Raw genomic sequence first — 20,634 nt, forward strand, 5'->3', positions numbered from 1 at the left:
GCCGGTCATGTGCACAAGCTCAGCAGCTGCTCCGGCCTCCCCTTCCTGAATGTGCAGGAGGAGAAAGAGCTCCTGGGGCAGGAGACCTACCCGAAAGGGACCTCCTGGCCCTTTGTCCCCAGTGCTGTTTTCCTTGGCTGGACGAGGCTGTGCACGAGGTGTGAGAAGGAGACACACCACCTTTTGGGGGTCCAGGGCCCAGGCAGCGGCTACACCTCCCCCATGGCTCACCTCGGTCTCTGCTCCTTCTCCCTCTCACTCTGGTCGAGTGACACTGGGTCCTGGAGATCATGGGGCTTCCGGGGTGCCAGGTTCTCCTTCCCCCTATTGGGGCCCAAGGGCTGCGGCGCCAGGGCTCCACCCCAGCGCTTCATGGGGCACCTGGTGCTTCTGGCCGTGTGTCCAAAAGCCCCACAGTCCCTGCACTTGACCTGTGGGTGAACAAGGACAGTGGTCAGCGAGCGATTCAGCAGCAGTCAGGGGCAGCCGTCCAACGGCAACGTAAGGACAGAGTTTCCATTCAGACCTGAATATTGCTTTTAGGGAGGTGAGCGGCACAAGTAGCCAATTAGGTGCTTGCACACTCGAGCCAGGACGTCATAACCAAAAGCACCCGTTAGGAAGGGCATTAGGAGTAGAGATTAAAGGTTCTAGGGGTGGGCGCCATGAACCAGATCTCAGCACCAGGACAAAATCCTGGCTGCACGTGAACTCACTGGGAGCTGAGTTTGGTCCTCAGAGTCTCTCATAGACTCCCCTGATGGTCAGGAGGCCTCGGGCAGGGCCATCCTTGGGTAGGAATGAAAACTGGCTTATGGTGTCAGAATTTTCTACAGTCACCCCCCGACTCTGAGGTCCGTGTGTCCCCTGATCCCCAAAGATCGTCGTCTCCACTTACCCTGGGATTCTCCTCCTCGGGTCGGGGAGCCCTGGGCCCTGCGGGTGCCCTCTGCTGCTTCCTCATAGTCTGGGCTCTGCTGAGTGTGTTCTTCTCAGACTGTGGGTAGTGACCCGCCACCCGTCTCATCTCCCGGCAGCTTGAGGTTGGATGACCTCAGGGGTGGACCTTTGGACCTGCTGAGTAAAAGAAAAAAAAAAAGATCGTTAAGAGCATTATGAATTCGCATAGTGCAAAAAATTCCCGCGACACCTTCTTCCCCTTAAGGAAGCCATGTCAGCCACTTCCTCAAGTCCTTTCCTCACAAAGTGGACTCTCATTCCCTGATGTGTTCCCTTCCTCTCCTATCATTACCGATCCCCAAAATAGGGCCCTGTCTTAGACCTGACGTACTGAAACGATCAATTTAGGTTTTTACCCCAGAATCGTTGACGCTGCAGACTTTGATAAGCTCTATGACACTTTCCTCTATGAGTGAAATGAATGACAATATTTTCCAGGAGTGACAAACAATCGAAGCTACAGAAAATGGTATCCAGAATCGTGGGGCACAAATATTTGAAAATCTGAAATCAAACATGCTTTCCTGTTACCTTTTGAATTGTCACTATCGATGGTAAAATATTCAATTTCCTAACTCAAATTCACACGCAAATGTAATTTTCCCTTGCTCTGCTGCAAGTTTATGGTCTACAGTCTTTCAATAACTGTCCTATCTCCACAAGCCCACCCTCTATGTATTTTCTAAAACGTGCACAGTGAACTGTTTGAAGAAACGAAGGAGAACTGAAATATTCAGCCTTTACTGCTTACGGACAAAAGCACCACGTTTCCAAAACCGTTTCCCTACAAAGTCGGGGGTGGGGGGGGTGTATTTCCTTAGGAATGTGAATTTTTGTGAGATAATTGACATTTAACTCAAGTATTTTAGGTCTCTTTTCAAAGAAGTACAATCATAAAAACAGAATACCTATCTTTGACCTACAACCTGAATATCATGAATTTCTTGTACTCTACTAATTTTCTGAAGACATCAGTGCAAGTCACCAACCTGAAGTGCGGGGACCCCCTGTTGTCTGTCAGTGGGTTCTCAGAGGAGGGGAGCCTGCTGCGGGGCCAGCTCTGCGCCGGGTGTGCTGCAGCAGCCGGGACTCCTGGGCAAGGGGCACTGAGGGAGGCTTCCTGTCTGAGCCGACTTTTATACAGTTCCGTGGGTTGGCAGTTGTGGGTGTGACCTGACCTAATCAGCGTAATCCAGTTACGTTTCCATTAATGGTCCCGGGAATGGAAGCACTCCTCTTTGTCGTTTGCCCTTTTCAAGCCTATTTACAACAAATGTATTGGTATACCTGCACGGTTTTAAGAACATAGGCTTTCTTTAGGAAAATTAAAGTTTTGTACATACACCTGTTTCATCTTGCACTTTGCATTTTTATTGAGCTGAAATGTACTTAATATTAGATGAAGCATTTTAATTGTATTTCCATTTGTGATTCCCCGAGATTCATTGCATTCACCTTGAGGTGTAACCCTAAGCACCGTCCTCTGGAACTTCTCATTTTCCCAACTGAAACTCGGCAATGTTCAAACCTTCACTCCACGTTTTCCCTCTGGGAAATCCTTCTACACTACAGTTCTCCTTTCTGTCACCATGGAAGTGACTGGTCTGGAGACCTCTCCTGACATGAATCCTCAAGTATTTGCCCTTGAGTGACTGGCTGATTTTTCACCTTGCCTTGTGCCTCCAAGGATTGCTCCTAAAATGCCTCTAGAGAGGCAGATGGAGCTCTGTTTTCTGCATCTTCATTTCCGTCTTCTACTTATGTGTACAGACACGGTGAACGTCGTTTTCACCTCTGCAATGTTGGTGGATAGAAGCTTCATTTCCACTCTCTCTCCTCCATTAGCAACCTGAATACAGACAACTTTATTTTCAAGGCTCAACGATGTTCCGTGACACACACAGGAAAACACACACCCAAACGCCACAGTTTTTAAATCCATTCATCCACCGTTGAATCTTTGGTTTCTTTTCACCCTTGATGTTGTGAACTTTGATAATATGAACAACGATGCACAAATATTTCTTTGAGTGTCTGCTTTTCAATCCTTTGTGTATATACATAGGAGTTCCGTTTCTAGATCATGTGATGATTATGTGTTTAACTTTGTAATGAATGGTCATGTTGTTTTGGACAGGAATTTCATCATGTTCTCTTTCTGAATACCAATGTAAGGAGATTCCATTGTTCTACCTCCTTAACAGCGCTTCCTGGTCTCCGCTTTGATTGATCGGTTGGTTGATTGATTGATTGAATCTTTAGCCACCCTCACCGTAGCAGAGCATTATCTCATTGTATTTTGATTAGTGCTTCCCTAATATATAACGATATTGATCATCCGTTTATGAATTCATTGGCCATTGTGCATCTTTTCTAGGAAAAATGCTATTTTTGTACCTTTTGCTTTTAATTTTGTTTTAAGTTGCATACAAGTTTTAATATTCTGGTTACCTGGTCCTTTATCGCATATAAAATTGGCAAATAATTTCTCCCATCCTATGCGTTTTATTGTTACTCATTTCCTGGTGGCCATGATGAATAAAAGTTTTAATGTAGATAAACCCCAATTTACTTGCTTTTTTCTTTTGTGCCTATTCTTTGGTGTTATATCCAAGAAATCCCCAGAAATTCAGTGCCGAGAACACATCCCCCATGTCATCTTCTAAACGTTTCATCGTTTACTTTGTATATTTACTTGTTCATCAATTTAAAGATACACTTTCGTATTTTCTGCCAGGTAATTTTGTTATTTTGTGTCGTATTTGTTTAGGGTCAAACTTTTAAGGTTTCCTGTGGATATCAGAGTTTCACAATCCTGTATTTTATAAAGACGACTGCACTTTCTCCATAAGAGTTTGGACACGCTTGTATCAATCACTCAACCCAGTGCACCACAGACGGCAGGGGCTGTATCTGGGCTACGGATTCTGTTCCTTTGATCTCTAGGTTTGATCTTGTGCCAGCAACGCAGTGACTTATTAATGTAGTTTGTAGTAAGACATAAAATCAGGAAGGAAGAGTCCAAATTCTGCTTATCAGCATCCTAAGGCATTTTAGTGCTTCGCACATGTAAACGCATGAAAGTATAGATAAACACACACGCACACACACAGACACACAAACGCACACAGAGGCATACACACGTCACTTCTTCCCATGTTATCCCTTCTCTTTCTGTTGGAAGAAGCCAGACAGAGGGAAACCCACCACCGTGACTCAGAGGTACTCTCAGGGTATTTCAGGACAATACTGATATCGGAATCTGCTTCCGGTGTTCAATAAATAGTAACGTGGATTAGGCCCATGGGATTCCCACCAGAATACAAGGGACCCCACTGTAATCCCCCTGAGGCCATTAATGGTTTGGATCTGATTGTTGACCTTTTACCTAGTGAGTGGGTGTGCTGGCTGTAGCGGCAGGCCTGAGCCGTGGAAGGGGTGACGAGATTTCGAAACTGCACTTTGGAGTCTGAGAAGCAGAGGCATCTTTCTGTGACTTGAGGGCTGAGTGTGGAAATTTACATTATTTTGTGGATATCGAAGTTTCAGAGCAGCCTTTTTTGAAAACACTATCCTGTCCACACTGAAAAGTGTTATTACCTTTGCACCAATCATTCACTCTATTGACCATAGAAGGAGGGCTATTTCTGGGCCTTTTGCTCTATTCCATTGGTCTCTATGTCTGATCTTACACCAGTGCCATTCTGCCTTAGGAACTGTAGCTTTGCAATGAGAAATAAAATCTCGAAGCGTGAGTCCGACTTGTTATTCAATATCTAACGTTCCCCCATTATTGTTTTCAAAGGGCTAGGACAAATATATGTCCACCACCCCACCCTTGTTAAATCCCGATTAAGGGTACTTAATCGGGATCCTGCTAGTTCAATCTGCCCCAGGTGTTGCACAAATAGTAATGGGGAGGGTGCTGGTCGGATTATCTGGGGACTGCCAGAGAACACACCCTGAGGCTTCCTAATCCGATTGAGTGCTTGGACGTGACTGGTGGATGTTGTGCCTCGGGAGTGGGTGTGGTGAGTCGGGCTAGCTATAAAAAGGCTGATGTGGAGACGGACCTGCCATTTGAAGGCGCTCTCAGAAGGGAAAGCATCGTCCTTCCTCAACTTACGGTCCCAGCGGGGGAGCTTCGGGATCATCGCTCCCGGAAACATGAAGGCTGCTTCAGTCCTCCAGGGAGGGGAGCCTCCTTTCAATGCCTTTGCAAAACTCAAAATTTCTCAGCCAAATTTAGCTGACGATATGGATAACCCCAGTTGTTACCGACCTAAGAACTCTTCACTGTTATCTAAGAGAGATCCCGACCTGCATTTAAAACAGGCTCCTGGGACAAAGCCATTGGCTCCCAGGGACAAACTGCTGCTGACCTGGAAGAGACCTTATGGGGTTGGTGCTGGGCTCTGCAATGTGGGAAACACGTGCTACATGAATGCTGCACTGCAGTGCCTGACGTACACACCACCCCTCGCCAACTATGTGCTGTCCCAGGAGCATTCTCTAAGCTGTCGTCGTCAGGAATGCTGCATGCTGTGCACTATGGAAGCTCATGTCACCCGGGTGCTAACCCAGCCTGGCCAGGTGATCAAGCCCTCGCTGGCACTGGCTGCTGGCTTCCACAGATACGACCAGGAAGATGCCCATGAGTTTCTCATGTGCACTGTGGATGCCATGAAGAGAGCTTGTCTGTCTGGGCACGAGCCCTTAGACGGTCACTCTGAGGACACAACCCTAATCCGTCAAATATTTGGAGGCTACTGGAGGTCTCAGATCAAGTGTCTGCACTGCCATGGCATTTCAGACACCTTTGAACCTTACCTGGACATCGCCTTGGATATCGAGGCAGCTCAGAGCCTCAACCAAGCTTTGCAATGGTTGGTGAAGCCCGAGCACCTGGACGGAGAGGATGCCTATCACTGTGGTACTTGTCTAAAGAAGGTCCCTGCGTCCAAGTCTCTGACTGTGCACACTGCCTCCAAGGTCCTGATGCTTGTGTTGAAAAGGTTCTCAGATGTCACAGGCAACAAAATTGCAAAAGAAGTGCAATATCCCGAGTGCCTTGACATGCAACCATACATGTCTCAGCGGAACAGAGGACCCCTTGTTTACCTCCTGTATGCTGTGCTGGTCCATGCTGGGAGCAGCTGTCAAAGTGGACATTACTTCTGCTATGTCAAAGCTGGGAATGGCCAGTGGTACAAAATGGATGATGCTAAGGTGACCGCCTGTCACATTTCTTCTGTCCTCAGTCAACCTGCCTACCTTCTCTTTTACATCCAGAAGAGTGAATTGGGGAGAGACGGTGGGTGTGCCTCCAGAGGGAAGAAACCAAGAGCCCGTGGGGCTGAAGACACGGACAAGGGAGCAACCCAACGGGAGCTCAAAAGTGACTCTGGCGTCAAGATTCCCGAGTTTGAGGAACGCTTGGAAAAGACAGCAACTACGGAGCTCTCCTTAGATCAGTGGAAGTGCCTCCTGGAACAAAACCGACCAAAGCCTGCGGTGAACTTCCGAAAAATTGAATCCACCCTGCCTTCCAATGCAGTTGTGATTCATCCACCAAAATACAAGACGGAGATGACAAAGGACAATAACTTGCTGCCCACATCAGACAAGGAAGAAAGAGACCAGGTGTCCCTGAAAGCTAGCAAAGTCCCTTGTGTGGGTGGGAGGGCCAGGGGTAGCAAGAGGAGGAACAAGCACGGCACAAGTTCTCTGGTTGTGTTCCAGTAATATCAGGATGAGAACTGATGCATGTGCAGTGACTCACACACACACACACACACACAAGTCAGTACTGGAGGAAGAAACTTGGAAATGAAGAGGTCCGGTTTGGCTACAAGCACCTGCAGCCATTGGTTCCTGGTGGCTGCATTCCAGGATGTGGCCACATATGTGAAATCTTTTCTTTGGATTTTTGAGTGTTCTGAACATTTGAAGGAACTTTCTACGTGCAGATGTTCACTGTATATGAAATTCATTGTGAATTCTGATTTTTAGGTTTTGAAGTGTAGGATTCCACTGTGAGGTTTTTAGAGTGTGTGGAATTCAATATGGAGTCTCATGATTTTCTGGTGGTGCTGTGTTAGTACTTGTTCTCACTTGTGGGTGGGTGTGAGATGTTTGCCTTTTGGTATCGTGGGATATCTGGGAATCATGTGCGACACTTTAAGTAATTGAAATAGGAGTAAGGTTTCAAGACACGTATGATGGTTTTACCGCTCCAAGCCTTCAGCTGGTAAAGATCGTTCCATGGATTTTGGTGGGTTATCAAATTAAGTGCAATGGTGTGTTCTCTGGATACAGTAGGCTGGAAAGTCTACATTTTTTCTAGATATGGTGCTCCTTGTGCTTCATGATCCAATATGGACTTGTCTGTATGAGGTTATTAAATTTCATTGCAAAGCTGTAGTTTTAAAATCTGTTAAATGTTAATAAAATTCATCCCAATGTGACATAGGTACTGTAGTTCCTTTTTTCCCTCGGCAGCAGAGATTCATTCTTTACCCAGGGTGGAGCGGATGCAGTCGCAAGGTCACAGTTCACTGCTACCCCCAACTCCAGGCTTCAGACATCCTCCTGGCTCAGCTGCAACCACAGGCAGGTGACACCGTGCCTGGCGAATGTTTTGTTGTTGTGCGTTTGGTGTCTCCCTATGTTGCAAAGAGCTTAATTTCTAAAACACCCCAGTTCAATTTCTTGGTAGTTATAGTCATCAATGTTTAATTATGTGAGAGCAATGAAAACCTTGGTAGCACCTTATTAGAAATACAGAAATCTATGGTAAAACTCACCCCTTATGAATCAAAAACATACATATTAACAATGTATCTTACATTTTCCTGGTTAGAGCTGCAACCCATACTATTAAGTGAAGTTTCCCAAGGATGCAAAAACAAGCACCACATATACTCACCAGCAAATTGGTATGAACTGAGCAGCACCTAAGTGGACACATAGGTACTACAGTAATAGGGTATTGGTCAGGGGGAAGGGGGAGGGGGAAACATATATAATGAGTGAGATGTGCGGCATCAGGGGGATGGTCATGCTGAAGACTCAGACTTGTTGGGGGAGGGGGGGACTGGGCATTTATTGAAACCTTAAAATCTGTACCCCCATAATATGCCGGAAAAAAAACACATATCCTTCAATTATTAAATATAATTTTATGGAACCATAATAGACATATAATAAACTCTGTATTTTTAAAGTGTAAAAATAAAAATGTAATAATAATTTTTAAAAAACAATGTATCTGAGTGATGTTTGTGAAAATTCAAGTGTGGTAAGTGTTGGGTGCAGACTTATTCTCAATTGGGCTCACATTCAATGCAGTTGGTGAGCTTTAAATGACACTCACGCTTGTGTTCTAATCCCGAGATACCACTTCCATGTGTAGGAAAAATAAATTTTTGTGCATATACCTGTTTCATCTTGCACTTTGCATTTTTATTGAAATAAAATATAGTTAATATGAAATGCAGCATTTTAATCGTATTCACCTGAGCAGGATTCTGTGACATTCAGTGCATTCTCCTTCAGGTGTAACCCTAACCACCATCCACCTCCCAGGGACTTCTCGTTTTCCCAACTGAAACTCTATATGTATTAATCCTTAACTCCACGTTCTCCCTCTGGGAACTCCTTCCAAACTACAATTCTCCTTTGTGTCACCACGGATGTGACTGGTCTAGAGAACTCACATGGCATGAATCCTCAAGTATTTGTCCTTGGGTGACTGGCTGATGTTTCACCGTGCCTTGTGCCTCAAGGAAGTTTTTCTAAAATACCTCTAGAGAGCCAGATGGGTCTGTGTTTCTTGCATTTTCATTTCCATCTTCCACTTATTTGTACGGACACTGTGAACGTTGTTTTCACCCCTCTCATATTGGCTGACAGAAGCTTTATTACCACCAATTCTCCTCCCTTAGCAACCTTCAAAGAGGCCACTTTATCCATTGTTAAGGCCAAATGATGTTACGGGACACACATAGAAAAACACACACCCAAACACCCCATTGTTTTCATCCGTTCATCCACTGTTGAATATTTGGGTGGTTTTCACTGTGTCCTTTCTGGAATTTTGGTAGAATGAGGAAAGGTATAGAAGTTTCTCTTAGAGCGTCTGCCTTTCAGTCTTTTGTCTATGTAGCTAAGCGGGACGTTTCTGCCTTATATGATAATTATCCATTTAATTTTGTGAGGAATGGTCGTGTGGTTTTCCACAGGAGTTTCCTCATTTTCTCATTCTCAGTAGCAATGTGCAGAGATTCTCATTCAATATATCCTTAACAATGGTTCTGAATCTCTGCTTTGACTGACTGATAGATTGAATGTCTCAAGCCTCAGAAGAGCAGAGCATTATCTCTTTGTATTTGGAGTAGTGTTTCCCTAATAAAGAAGGATTTTGAGCCTCCCTTCAAGAATTCATTGGCCATTTCATATCTTCTCTGGTGAAACGTCTACTTTTATACATTTTTGGGATTTAATTTGTTTCTAAGTCACAAACTTTTGTAATATTCTGGATACTCCTTCTTGATCAGAAATATATTTTGCAAATATTTTGTCGCCTCCTTTTGGTAGTTCCGTCATTGTTTTAGAGTGGCCTTGAAGCATAAAAGTTCTAATGTTGGCGTGGATGCAGAGAGATAGGAACACTCTTACGCTGCCGGTGGGACTGCAAACTAGTTCATTCTCTGTGGAAAGCAATATGGAGATTCCCTAAAGCGACTGGATCAACAAGTCTATCTAGCCTTTGATCCAGCAATCCCATGACTCGGCACCCTTCCAAAAGAACAAAAGTCACTCTAAGAAGAAGACACCTGCACTCGAATGTTCAGGGCAGCACACTTCACAATTGCAAAGAAGCGGAAACAACCCAAGTGCCCATCAATACATGAGTCGATTAATAAAACGTGGTATATGTGTGCCATGGAGTACTCTTCAGCTGTAGGAAACAACGGTGATGCAGCATCATTTGTTTATTCCTGGATAGAGCTGGAACCCATTCTATTAAGTGAAGTATCCCAAGAATGGAAATATAAGCATCACATGTACTCACCAGCAAATTGGTATTAAGTGATCAACACCTAAGTGGACATAAAGGAATAACATTTATCGTGTGTCGGGCAGGTGGCGGGAGAGGGGACGGTTATATACATTCATAGTGAATGCACTGCGCACCAACTGGGGGAAGGACATGCTTGAAGCTCTGACTCAAAGGAGGGGGTGGGCAAGGGTGATAGACATGACCCTAACATTTGTACCCCCACAATATGCTGGAGAAAAATAAAAAATGTTCCAATTTTGATACACCCCAATCTATTTATTTTCTTATGCCTGATTGTTGGTGTCATGTGCAAGAAATCCTTAGAAAATCCCGTGCCCTGAACATTGCCCCCATATGTTCTTCTACGTTTCATGGTTGACTTTGTACATTTAGTGTTTTCTGAATTTCAGGTTGTATTTCAGTATTTTGTGTCTAGGAATTTTATTTCTTTGGGTGTTTTTTTGTATAAGGTCCAACTTTGGGGTTTCTTCGGATAGTCTAAGTTTCACGGCACCCTATTAGGCAAGGAATGCCCTTGTGCATAGAAAAGTTTTGACACCCTGGTGTCAGTGACTCAAACCCGTCCACCAGAGACGGCAGGGCTGTGTGTGGGTGTCTCTTCTACACCTTTGGTAGCAGCAGCCTGGGATTTTGACGTCATTTTGTCTCCAGAAGCTTGTACCCATGAGGGGAGCTCGGAGGTCACTCCTCCTGAGAGCAGAATCCCGGCAGAGACAGTTTTTCCTCACACTCTGCAGTGTCTGCTCCTGCCCTGCTGCTCCCTCCCAGTCCCCATGTCCTCCTTCCTCCCAGGACATGGGCGTTCCTCCCTGAGCAGCTATGGAATTGATTCTGGTAACATCTTGAAGTTCTCAGCACAGGGTGTACAGTAAGGAGGGTGTGGACACGGAGCAGATGCCCAGTGAAGTTTGCATTAATAGGGGCATACACATAAATTTCCATAGGCTGCCTTCCTCAGACTCCTATTTTGATCTAAGTTTACTAGGACTCGGCAAAGGAAAGTGATGTTTTGGGGGGTGGGGGCGGCGGCGATGGGGGATCCTCTAGAGAACGACGCCTATTTGTCCTGGGGTGTGAGGGTCGGGGTGGAGGGGTCGTGTGCTGGGGCTTCTTTCCCAGCTCAGGAAGCTAAGTGTGGGGATCTGGCTGACCAGAACGAACAGCGCACGGGTCCTTGTCCCCAGGTAAATCCACAGGTCCCTCCCACAATCTTAGTGGCCTGGGATCGGGTGGAGATGCATTTTGCCTGAGATTCTGAATTGTTAAGGAGCCATTAGACCTGCCAGCCTCCTCATCACCTTCCATAAACTTCCACCTATAGAGATAGGTTTTACGTAATTTGCACTGGGATAAAGAAAAAATAGGACACGGCCTGGTATCGAGGTGACAATTTTATTGACAGAGAAGCAAAGTGCAAAGAGACTTTCATACAGTGACATTAGAGAACTCCAATGTACAAGGTGAAGAAATATCCCAAGCCTGGGTTCCCTGACAACTTCCAGAGTCAAAGCCTCTCCCCTGAGGACGGGACAGGGCTTCAGAGATGAAGGACCCAGGCACCACCCAGACACCGCGAAGTACACACACTTGGACCCCAAGTACACAATGTCTCACTCGGAGTCAGTGTCCTCAGAGGACGAGGAAAGCCGAAGGTCCTCATACAGGACACTCGGGGGGACCCGGGCACAGTGAGCCTCAGACTTCTCTGGGGCGTGAGGGTTCTGGGCAGGAGGACCTGGCTTCTCAGGGAGGAGGCAGGAGGGAGCTGGCAGGAGCCTGGAGCTCCACTGCCCGCTGTCCAGTCTCCTGAAGGCCATCCTGAGGGGCTGGCCTGGAGCAGGGCTGGGTGACGGGAGACGGGGCTCGGTGCAGGCCTGGACAGGGCTCAGGAGACTTCTGCCATGTGGAGGCTGCAGGTCACTGCTGGGCACCTGGCTTGCACTCTTCCCGGTCCACTGAGGCGCCACTTTGCATTCAAGTCCAGCTTCTCTTGGTGGAGGCAGGTCAGCCCGCACAGGGCTCAGCTTCGGCCTCTGAGTGCTCTTCTGAGGTGTCTCCAAGGGGTTTCGTCTGGGTTTCTTTGGAGGACGCTGGCAAGTCCTGGTGGGGGTCTCTGCAGGTCTCTTGCCGGGTGCCCTGATGCTGAGATTGAAGTCTTGGCCCGAGCTCCGTGTGGCAGGCGGTGGGCAGGGCTGTGAGATCAGAACAGGACGCTTGTGCCCTGCCTGGGGCTTGAGGACGTCTCCCAGGACAGGGGTTGTGGAGGCAGCGTGGGGAGCTCCAAGGAAGCTGCGGTCACCCCTGCTCGGGGCCAGCCTGTCAATGGCGAGAGGGTCCTGGCCGTAGCGCTTGAACGCAGGCTTCGGGGTCTCTGTGAGGAGCCCTGCCTGTCCTCTATCTGGTCCACTACTGCAGAAGGAGCTCAGTCTCTGCATTGCCATGGGAGACAGTGAGGAGAACGTGGAGCTCATGTCATCCCTGGCAGGTGGCTGGCTTCTAAGAGGAGGGTCCAGGGCAGGTCTGTTGTTGGTTGTGTAGACCGGCACGGGTCTGCTCGGAATCTGTAGGAAAAGACAAAACACACGTTAGAAACTCCTCACCGACGACTCAACCTGAAAATCAACCACATGGGATTAGAAACGAGGATCAAAGCAACTTAGATGTCACGATGACCTAATTATGAGAAGTCATTCTAAATATGGGCAGGCTCTCCACCTTGGGTGATCGGGACAAGTACAGAATGAACGGGATCCCGGACTAGGTCCTATTCCACAGGGTGGTCTTCAAATCAGCGCCCCCTCTGGAGGAACTTGAAACACACGTTTCATCCCATGGAGTGTAACTGCCTCATGTTCTTCAGAGAGCAGTTGGGTGGGTGAGGAGGCGGGACAGGGAATTTCGGAATATTTATCCACTCAAGAGATGTGTGTTTCTGGATGTAGGATTCTGGCTTTTGCAATAATCTGGTAACAGATTTGCACGTGCCCCCACACACATAGCGTTGGGAGGCTTGGAAGTAAATTTGCTGAAACGAGGAAATGGGAAAAATGACATCTGAGAGGGACACAAACTGGAATCAGCTTGGCCCCAAAGGATTTCAAACTAACACTCGCTAGGGGGTAAGGACTAGAACTAGGACTAGACACAGCGGGGCCTGGAGGGACACGCAGCGGGGGTGCCCAGCAGGCCCAGGGAGCAGGGACCAGGGCCACACTCACCCTCAGGTAGGCACAAGGTTGCGGCACTTCCTTGCAGTCCTGCTGGGGCCTCCCTTGGGGTGTCCTGGGAAACGCCTGCAGGACAGACTTCCTCTGCTGCTGCTCCTGCCTGCGGAACAAAGGGTGTGATCAACACCCGGGGATTTCCCGTCCACACATGGAGGAATCCTTTTGGCGGCAGGGTCCCAGTGACTGTTTGGGTGTGACACAGGTGTTAAAGCCCCGTGACCTGGGCTAAAGCTGCACCTTCCCTCTTGTCAGATCCCTGCCCTACTCCAGGCAGCCCTCCGGGTTTTCCCAGCAAGGACTTTCCTGAAGTCTCCACACCCTTTCTGCCGGTCATGTGCACAAGCTCAGCAGCTGCTCCGGCCTCCCCTTCCTGAATGTGCAGGAGGAGAAAGAGCTCCTGGGGCAGGAGACCTACCCGAAAGGGACCTCCTGGCCCTTTGTCCCCAGTACTGTTTTCCTTGCCTGGACGAGGCTGTGCACGAGGTGTGAGAAGGAGACATGCCACCTTTTGGGGGTCCAGGGCCCAGGCAGTGGCTACACCTCCCCCATGGCTCACCTCGGTCTCTGCTCCTTCTCCCTCTCACTCTGGTCGAGTGACACTGGGTCCTGGAGATCATGGGGCTTCCGGGGTGCCAGGTTCTCCTTCCCCCTATTGGGGCCCAAGGGCTGCGGCGCCAGGGCTCCACCCCAGCGCTTCATGGGGCACCTGGTGCTTCTGGCCGTGTGTCCAAAAGCCCCACAGTCCCTGCACTTGACCTGTGGGTGAACAAGGACAGTGGTCAGCGAGCGATTCAGCAGCAGTCAGGGGCAGCCGTCCAACGGCAACGTAAGGACAGAGTTTCCATTCAGACCTGAATATTGCTTTTAGGGAGGTGAGCGGCACAAGTAGCCAATTAGGTGCTTGCACACTCGAGCCAGGACGTCATAACCAAAAGCACCCGTTAGGAAGGGCATTAGGAGTAGAGATTAAAGGTTCTAGGGGTGGGCGCCATGAACCAGAGCTCAGCACCAGGACAAAATCCTGGCTGCACGTGAACTCACTGGGAGCTGAGTTTGGTCCTCAGAGTCTCTCATAGACTCCCCTGATGGTCAGGAGGCCTCGGGCAGGGCCATCCTTGGGTAGGAATGAAAACTGGCTTATGGTGTCAGAATTTTCTACAGTCACCCCCCGACTCTGAGGTCCGTGTGTCCCCTGATCCCCAAAGATCGTCGTCTCCACTTACCCTGGGATTCTCCTCCTCGGGTCGGGGAGCCCTGGGCCCTGCGGGTGCCCTCTGCTGCTTCCTCATAGTCTGGGCTCTGCTGAGTGTGTTCTTCTCAGACTGTGGGTAGTGACCCGCCACCCGTCTCATCTCCCGGCAGCTTGAGGTTGGATGACCTCAGGGGTGGACCTTTGGATCTGCTGAGTAAAAGAAAAAAAAAAGATCGTTAAGAGCACTATGAATTCGCATAGTGCAAAAAATTCCCGCGACACCTTCTTCCCCTTAAGGAAGCCATGTCAGCCACTTCCTCAAGTCCTTTCCTCACAAAGTGGACTCTCATTCCCTGATGTGTTACCTTCCTCTCCTATCGTTACCGATCCCCAAAATAGGGCCCTGTCTTAGACCTGACGTACTGAAACGATCAATTTAGGTTTTTACCCCAGAATCGTTGATGCTGCAGACTTTGATAAGCTCTATGACACTTTCCTCTATGAGTGAAATGAAGGACAATATTTTCCAGGAGCGACAAAAAATCGAAGCTACAGAAAATGGTATCCAGAATCGTGGGGCACAAATATTTGAAAATCTGAAATCAAACATGCTTTCCTGTTACCTTTTGAATTGTCACTATCGATGGTAAAATATTCAATTTCCTAACTCAAATTCACACGCAAATGTAATTTTCCCCTGCTCTGCTGCAAGTTTATGGTCTACAGTCTTTCAATAACTGTCCTATCTCCACAAGCCCACCCTCTATGTATTTTCTAAAACGTGCACAGTGAACTGTTTGAAGAAACGAAGGAGAACTGAAATATTCAGCCTTTACTGCTTACGGACAAAAGCACCACGTTTCCAAAACCGTTTCCCTACAAAGTCGGGGGTGGGGGGGGTGTATTTCCTTAGGAATGTGAATTTTTGTGAGATAATTGACATTTAACTCAAGTATTTTAGGTCTCTTTTCAAAGAAGTACAATCATAAAAACAGAATACCTATCTTTGACCTACAACCTGAATATCATGTATTTCTTGTACTCTACTAATTTTCTGAAGACATCAGTGCAAGTCACCAACCTGAAGTGCGGGGACCCCCTGTTGTCTGTCAGTGGGTTCTCAGAGGAGGGGAGCCTGCTGCGGGGCCAGCTCTGCGCCGGGTGTGCTGCAGCAGCCGGGACTCCTGGGCAAGGGGCACTGAGGGAGGCTTCCTGTCTGAGCCGACTTTTATACAGTTCCGTGGGTTGGCAGTTGTGGGTGTGACCTAACCTAATCAGCGCAATCCAGTTACGTTTCCATTAATGGTCCCGGGAATGGAAGCACTCCTCTTTGTCGTTTGCCCTTTTCAAGCCTATTTACAACAAATGTATTGGTATACCTGCACGGTTTTAAGAACATATGCTTTCTTTAGGAAAATTAAAGTTTTGTACATACACCTGTTTCATCTTGCACTTTGCATTTTTATTGAGCTGAAATGTACTTAATATTAGATGAAGCATTTTAATTGTATTTCCATTTGTGATTCCCCGAGATTCATTGCATTCACCTTGAGGTGTAACCCTAACCACCGTCCTCTGGAACTTCTCATTTTCCCAACTGAAACTCGGCAATGTTCAAACCTTAACTCCACGTTTTCCCTCTGGGAAATCCTTCTACACTACAGTTCTCCTTTCTGTCACCATGGAAGTGACTGGTCTGGAGACCTCTCCTGACATGAATCCTCAAGTATTTGCCCTTGAGTGACTGGCTGATTTTTCACCTTGCCTTGTGACTCCAAGGATTGCTCCTAAAATGCCTCTAGAGAGGCAGATGGAGCTCTGTTTTCTGCATCTTCATTTCCGTCTTCTACTTATGTGTACAGACACGGTGAACGTTGTTTTCACCTCTGCAATGTTGGTGGATAGAAGCTTCATTTCCACTCTCTCTCCTCCATTAGCAACCTGAATACAGACAACTTTATTTTCAAGGCTCAACGATGTTCCGTGACACACACAGGAAAACACACACCCAAACGCCACAGTTTTTAAATCCATTCATCCACCGTTGAATCTTTGGTTTCTTTTCACCCTTGATGTTGTGAACTTTGATAATATGAACAACGATGCACAAATATTTCTTTGAGTGTCTGCTTTTCAATCCTTTGTGTATATACATAGGAGTTCCGTTTCTAGATCATGTGATGATTATGTGTTTAACTTTGTAATGAATGGTCATGTTGTTTTGGACAGGAATTTCATCATGTTCTCTTTCTGAATACCAATGTAAGGAGATTCCATTGTTCTACCTCCTTAACAGCCTTCTTGGTCTCCGCTTTGATTGATCGGTTGGTTGATTGATTGATTGAAACTTTAGCCACCCTCACAGTAGCAGAGCATTATCTCATTGTATTTTGATTAGTGCTTCCCTAATATATAACGATATTGATCATCCGTTTATGAATTCATTGGCCATTGTGCATCTTTTCTAGGAAAAATGCTATTTTTGTACCTTTTGCTTTTAATTTTGTTTTAAGTTGCATACAAGTTTTAATATTCTGGTTACCTGGTCCTTTATCGCATATAAAATTGGCAAATAATTTCTCCCATCCTATGCGTTTTATTGTTACTCATTTCCTGGTGGCCATGATGAATAAAAGTTTTAATGTAGATAAACCCCAATTTACTTGCTTTTTTCTTTTGTGCCTATTCTTTGGTGTTATATCCAAGAAATCCCCAGAAATTCAGTGCCGAGAACACATCCCCCATGTCATCTTCTAAACGTTTCATCGTTTACTTTGTATATTTACTTGTTCATCAATTTAAAGATACACTTTCGTATTTTCTGCCAGGTAATTTTGTTATTTTGTGTCGTATTTGTTTAGGGTCAAACTTTTAAGGTTTCCTGTGGATATCAGAGTTTCACAATCCTGTATTTTATAAAGACGACTGCACTTTCTCCATAAGAGTTTGGACACGCTTGTATCCATCACTCAACCCAGTGCACCACAGACGGCAGGGGCTGTATCTGGGCTACGGATTCTGTTCCTTTGATCTCTAGGTTTGATCTTGTGCCAGCAACGCAGTGACTTATTAATGTAGTTTGTAGTAAGACATAAAATCAGGAAGGAAGAGTCCAAATTCTGCTTATCAGCATCCTAAGGCATTTTAGTGCTTCGCACATGTAAACGCATGAAAGTATAGATAAACACACACGCACACACACAGACACACAAACGCACACAGAGGCATACACACGTCACTTCTTCCCATGTTATCCCTTCTCTTTCTGTTGGAAGAAGCCAGACAGAGGGAAACCCACCACCGTGACTCAGAGGTACTCTCAGGGTATTTCAGGACAATACTGATATCGGAATCTGCTTCCGGTGTTCAATAAATAGTAACGTGGATTAGGCCCATGGGATTCCCACCAGAATACAAGGGACCCCACTGTAATCCCCCTGAGGCCATTAATGGTTTGGATCTGATTGTTGACCTTTTACCTAGTGAGTGGGTGTGCTGGCTGTAGCGGCAGGCCTGAGCCATGGAAGGGGTGACGAGATTTCGAAACTGCACTTTGGAGTCTGAGAAGCAGAGGCATCTTTCTGTGACTTGAGGGCTGAGTGTGGAAATTTACATTATTTTGTGGATATCGAAGTTTCAGAGCAGCCTTTTTTGAAAACACTATCCTGTCCACACTGAAAAGTGTTATTAGCTGTGCACCAATCATTCACTCTATTGACCATAGAAGGAGGGCTATTTCTGGGCCTTTTGCTCTATTCCATTGGTCTCTAGGTCTGATCTTACACCAGTGCCATTCTGCCTTAGGAACTGTAGCTTTGCAATGAGAAATAAAATCTCGAAGCGTGAGTCCGACTTGTTATTCAATATCTAACGTTCCCCCATTATTGTTTTCAAAGGGCTAGGACAAATATATGTCCACCACCCCACCCTTGTTAAATCCCGATTAAGGGTACTTAATCGGGATCCTGCTAGTTCAATCTGCCCCAGGTGTTGCACAAATAGTAATGGGGAGGGTGCTGGTCGGATTATCTGGGGACTGCCAGAGAACACACCCTGAGGCTTCCTAATCCGATTGAGTGCTTGGACGTGACTGGTGGATGTTGTGCCTCGGGAGTGGGTGTGGTGAGTCGGGCTAGCTATAAAAAGGCTGATGTGGAGCCGGACCTGCCATTTGAAGGCGCTCTCAGAAGGGAAAGCATCGTCCTTCCTCAACTTACGGTCCCAGCGGGGGAGCTTCGGGATCATCGCTCCCGGAAACATGAAGGCTGCTTCAGTCCTCCAGGGAGGGGAGCCTCCTTTCAATGCCTTTGCAAAACTCAAAATTTCTCAGCCAAATTTAGCTGACGATATGGATAACCCCAGTTATTACCGACCTAAGAACTCTTCACTGTTATCTAAGAGAGATCCCGACCTGCATTTAAAACAGGCTCCTGGGACAAAGCCATTGGCTCCCAGGGACAAACTGCTGCTGACCTGGAAGAGACCTTATGGGGTTGGTGCTGGGCTCTGCAATGTGGGAAACACGTGCTACATGAATGCTGCACTGCAGTGCCTGACGTACACACCACCCCTCGCCAACTATGTGCTGTCCCAGGAGCATTCTCTAAGCTGTCGTCGTCAGGAATGCTGCATGCTGTGCACTATGGAAGCTCATGTCACCCGGGTGCTAACCCAGCCTGGCCAGGTGATCAAGCCCTCGCTGGCACTGGCTGCTGGCTTCCACAGATACGACCAGGAAGATGCCCATGAGTTTCTCATGTGCACTGTGGATGCCATGAAGAGAGCTTGTCTGTCTGGGCACGAGCCCTTAGACGGTCACTCTGAGGACACAACCCTAATCCGTCAAATATTTGGAGGCTACTGGAGGTCTCAGATCAAGTGTCTGCACTGCCATGGCATTTCAGACACCTTTGAACCTTACCTGGACATCGCCTTGGATATCGAGGCAGCTCAGAGCCTCAACCAAGCTTTGCAATGGTTGGTGAAGCCCGAGCACCTGGACGGAGAGGATGCCTATCACTGTGGTACTTGTCTAAAGAAGGTCCCTGCGTCCAAGTCTCTGACTGTGCACACTGCCTCCAAGGTCCTGATGCTTGTGTTGAAAAGGTTCTCAGATGTCACAGGCAACAAAATTGCAAAAGAAGTGCAATATCCCGAGTGCCTTGACATGCAACCATACATGTCTCAGCGGAACAGAGGACCCCTTGTTTACCTCCTGTATGCTGTGCTGGTCCATGCTGGGAGCAGCTGTCAAAGTGGACATTACTTCTGCTATGTCAAAGCTGGGAATGGCCAGTGGTACAAAATGGATGATGCTAAGGTGACCGCCTGTCACATTTCTTCTGTCCTCAGTCAACCTGCCTACCTTCTCTTTTACATCCAGAAGAGTGAATTGGGGAGAGACGGTGGGTGTGCCTCCAGAGGGAAGAAACCAAGAGCCCGTGGGGCTGAAGACACGGACAAGGGAGCAACCCAACGGGAGCTCAAAAGTGACTCTGGCGTCAAGATTCCCGAGTTTGAGGAACGCTTGGAAAAGACAGCAACTACGGAGCTCTCCTTAGATCAGTGGAAGTGCCTCCTGGAACAAAACCGACCAAAGCCTGCGGTGAACTTCCGAAAAATTGAATCCACCCTGCCTTCCAATGCAGTTGTGATTCATCCACCAAAATACAAGAAGGAGATGACAAAGGACAATAACTTGCTGCCCGCATCAGACAAGGAAGAAAGAGACCAGGTGTCCCTGAAAGCTAGCAAAGTCCCTTGTGTGGGTGGGAGGGCCAGGGGTAGCAAGAGGAGGAACAAGCACGGCACAAGTTCTCTGGTTGTGTTCCAGTAATATCAGGATGAGAACTGATGCATGTGCAGTGACGCGCACACACACACACACAAGTCAGTACTGGAGGAAGAAACTTGGAAATGAAGAGGTCCGGTTTGGCTACAAGCACCTGCAGCCATTGGTTCCTGGTGGCTGCATTCCAGGATGTGGCCACATATGTGAAATATTTTCTTTGGATTTTTGAGTGTTCTGAACATTTGAAGGAACTTTCTACGTGCAGATGTTCACTGTATATGAAATTCATTGTGAATTCTGATTTTTAGGTTTTGAAGTGTAGGATTCCACTGTGAGGTTTTTAGAGTGTGTGGAATTCAATATGGAGTCTCATGATTTT

General features: G+C 47.1%; 2 protein-coding genes across 2 annotated transcripts; both read left to right on the top strand.

The window, feature by feature from the left end:
- Positions 1 to 5,019: 5,019 nt before the first annotated feature.
- LOC142864127 (ubiquitin carboxyl-terminal hydrolase 17-like protein 6) lies at positions 5,020 to 6,705 on the top strand. The gene has a single exon (XM_075997277.1). It carries the CDS (start codon positions 5,020 to 5,022, stop codon positions 6,703 to 6,705), a length of 1,686 nt encoding a protein of 561 aa, XP_075853392.1.
- Positions 6,706 to 18,614: 11,909 nt separating this feature from the next.
- Positions 18,615 to 20,300, top strand: LOC105869233 (ubiquitin carboxyl-terminal hydrolase 17-like protein 6). The gene has a single exon (XM_012760928.2). It carries the CDS (start codon positions 18,615 to 18,617, stop codon positions 20,298 to 20,300), a length of 1,686 nt encoding a protein of 561 aa, XP_012616382.2.
- Positions 20,301 to 20,634: the final 334 nt, after the last annotated feature.

Source organism: Microcebus murinus, chromosome 24 (genome assembly GCF_040939455.1).
Source record: "Microcebus murinus isolate Inina chromosome 24, M.murinus_Inina_mat1.0, whole genome shotgun sequence".
In the NCBI taxonomy this organism is placed as follows: domain Eukaryota; kingdom Metazoa; phylum Chordata; class Mammalia; order Primates; family Cheirogaleidae; genus Microcebus; species Microcebus murinus.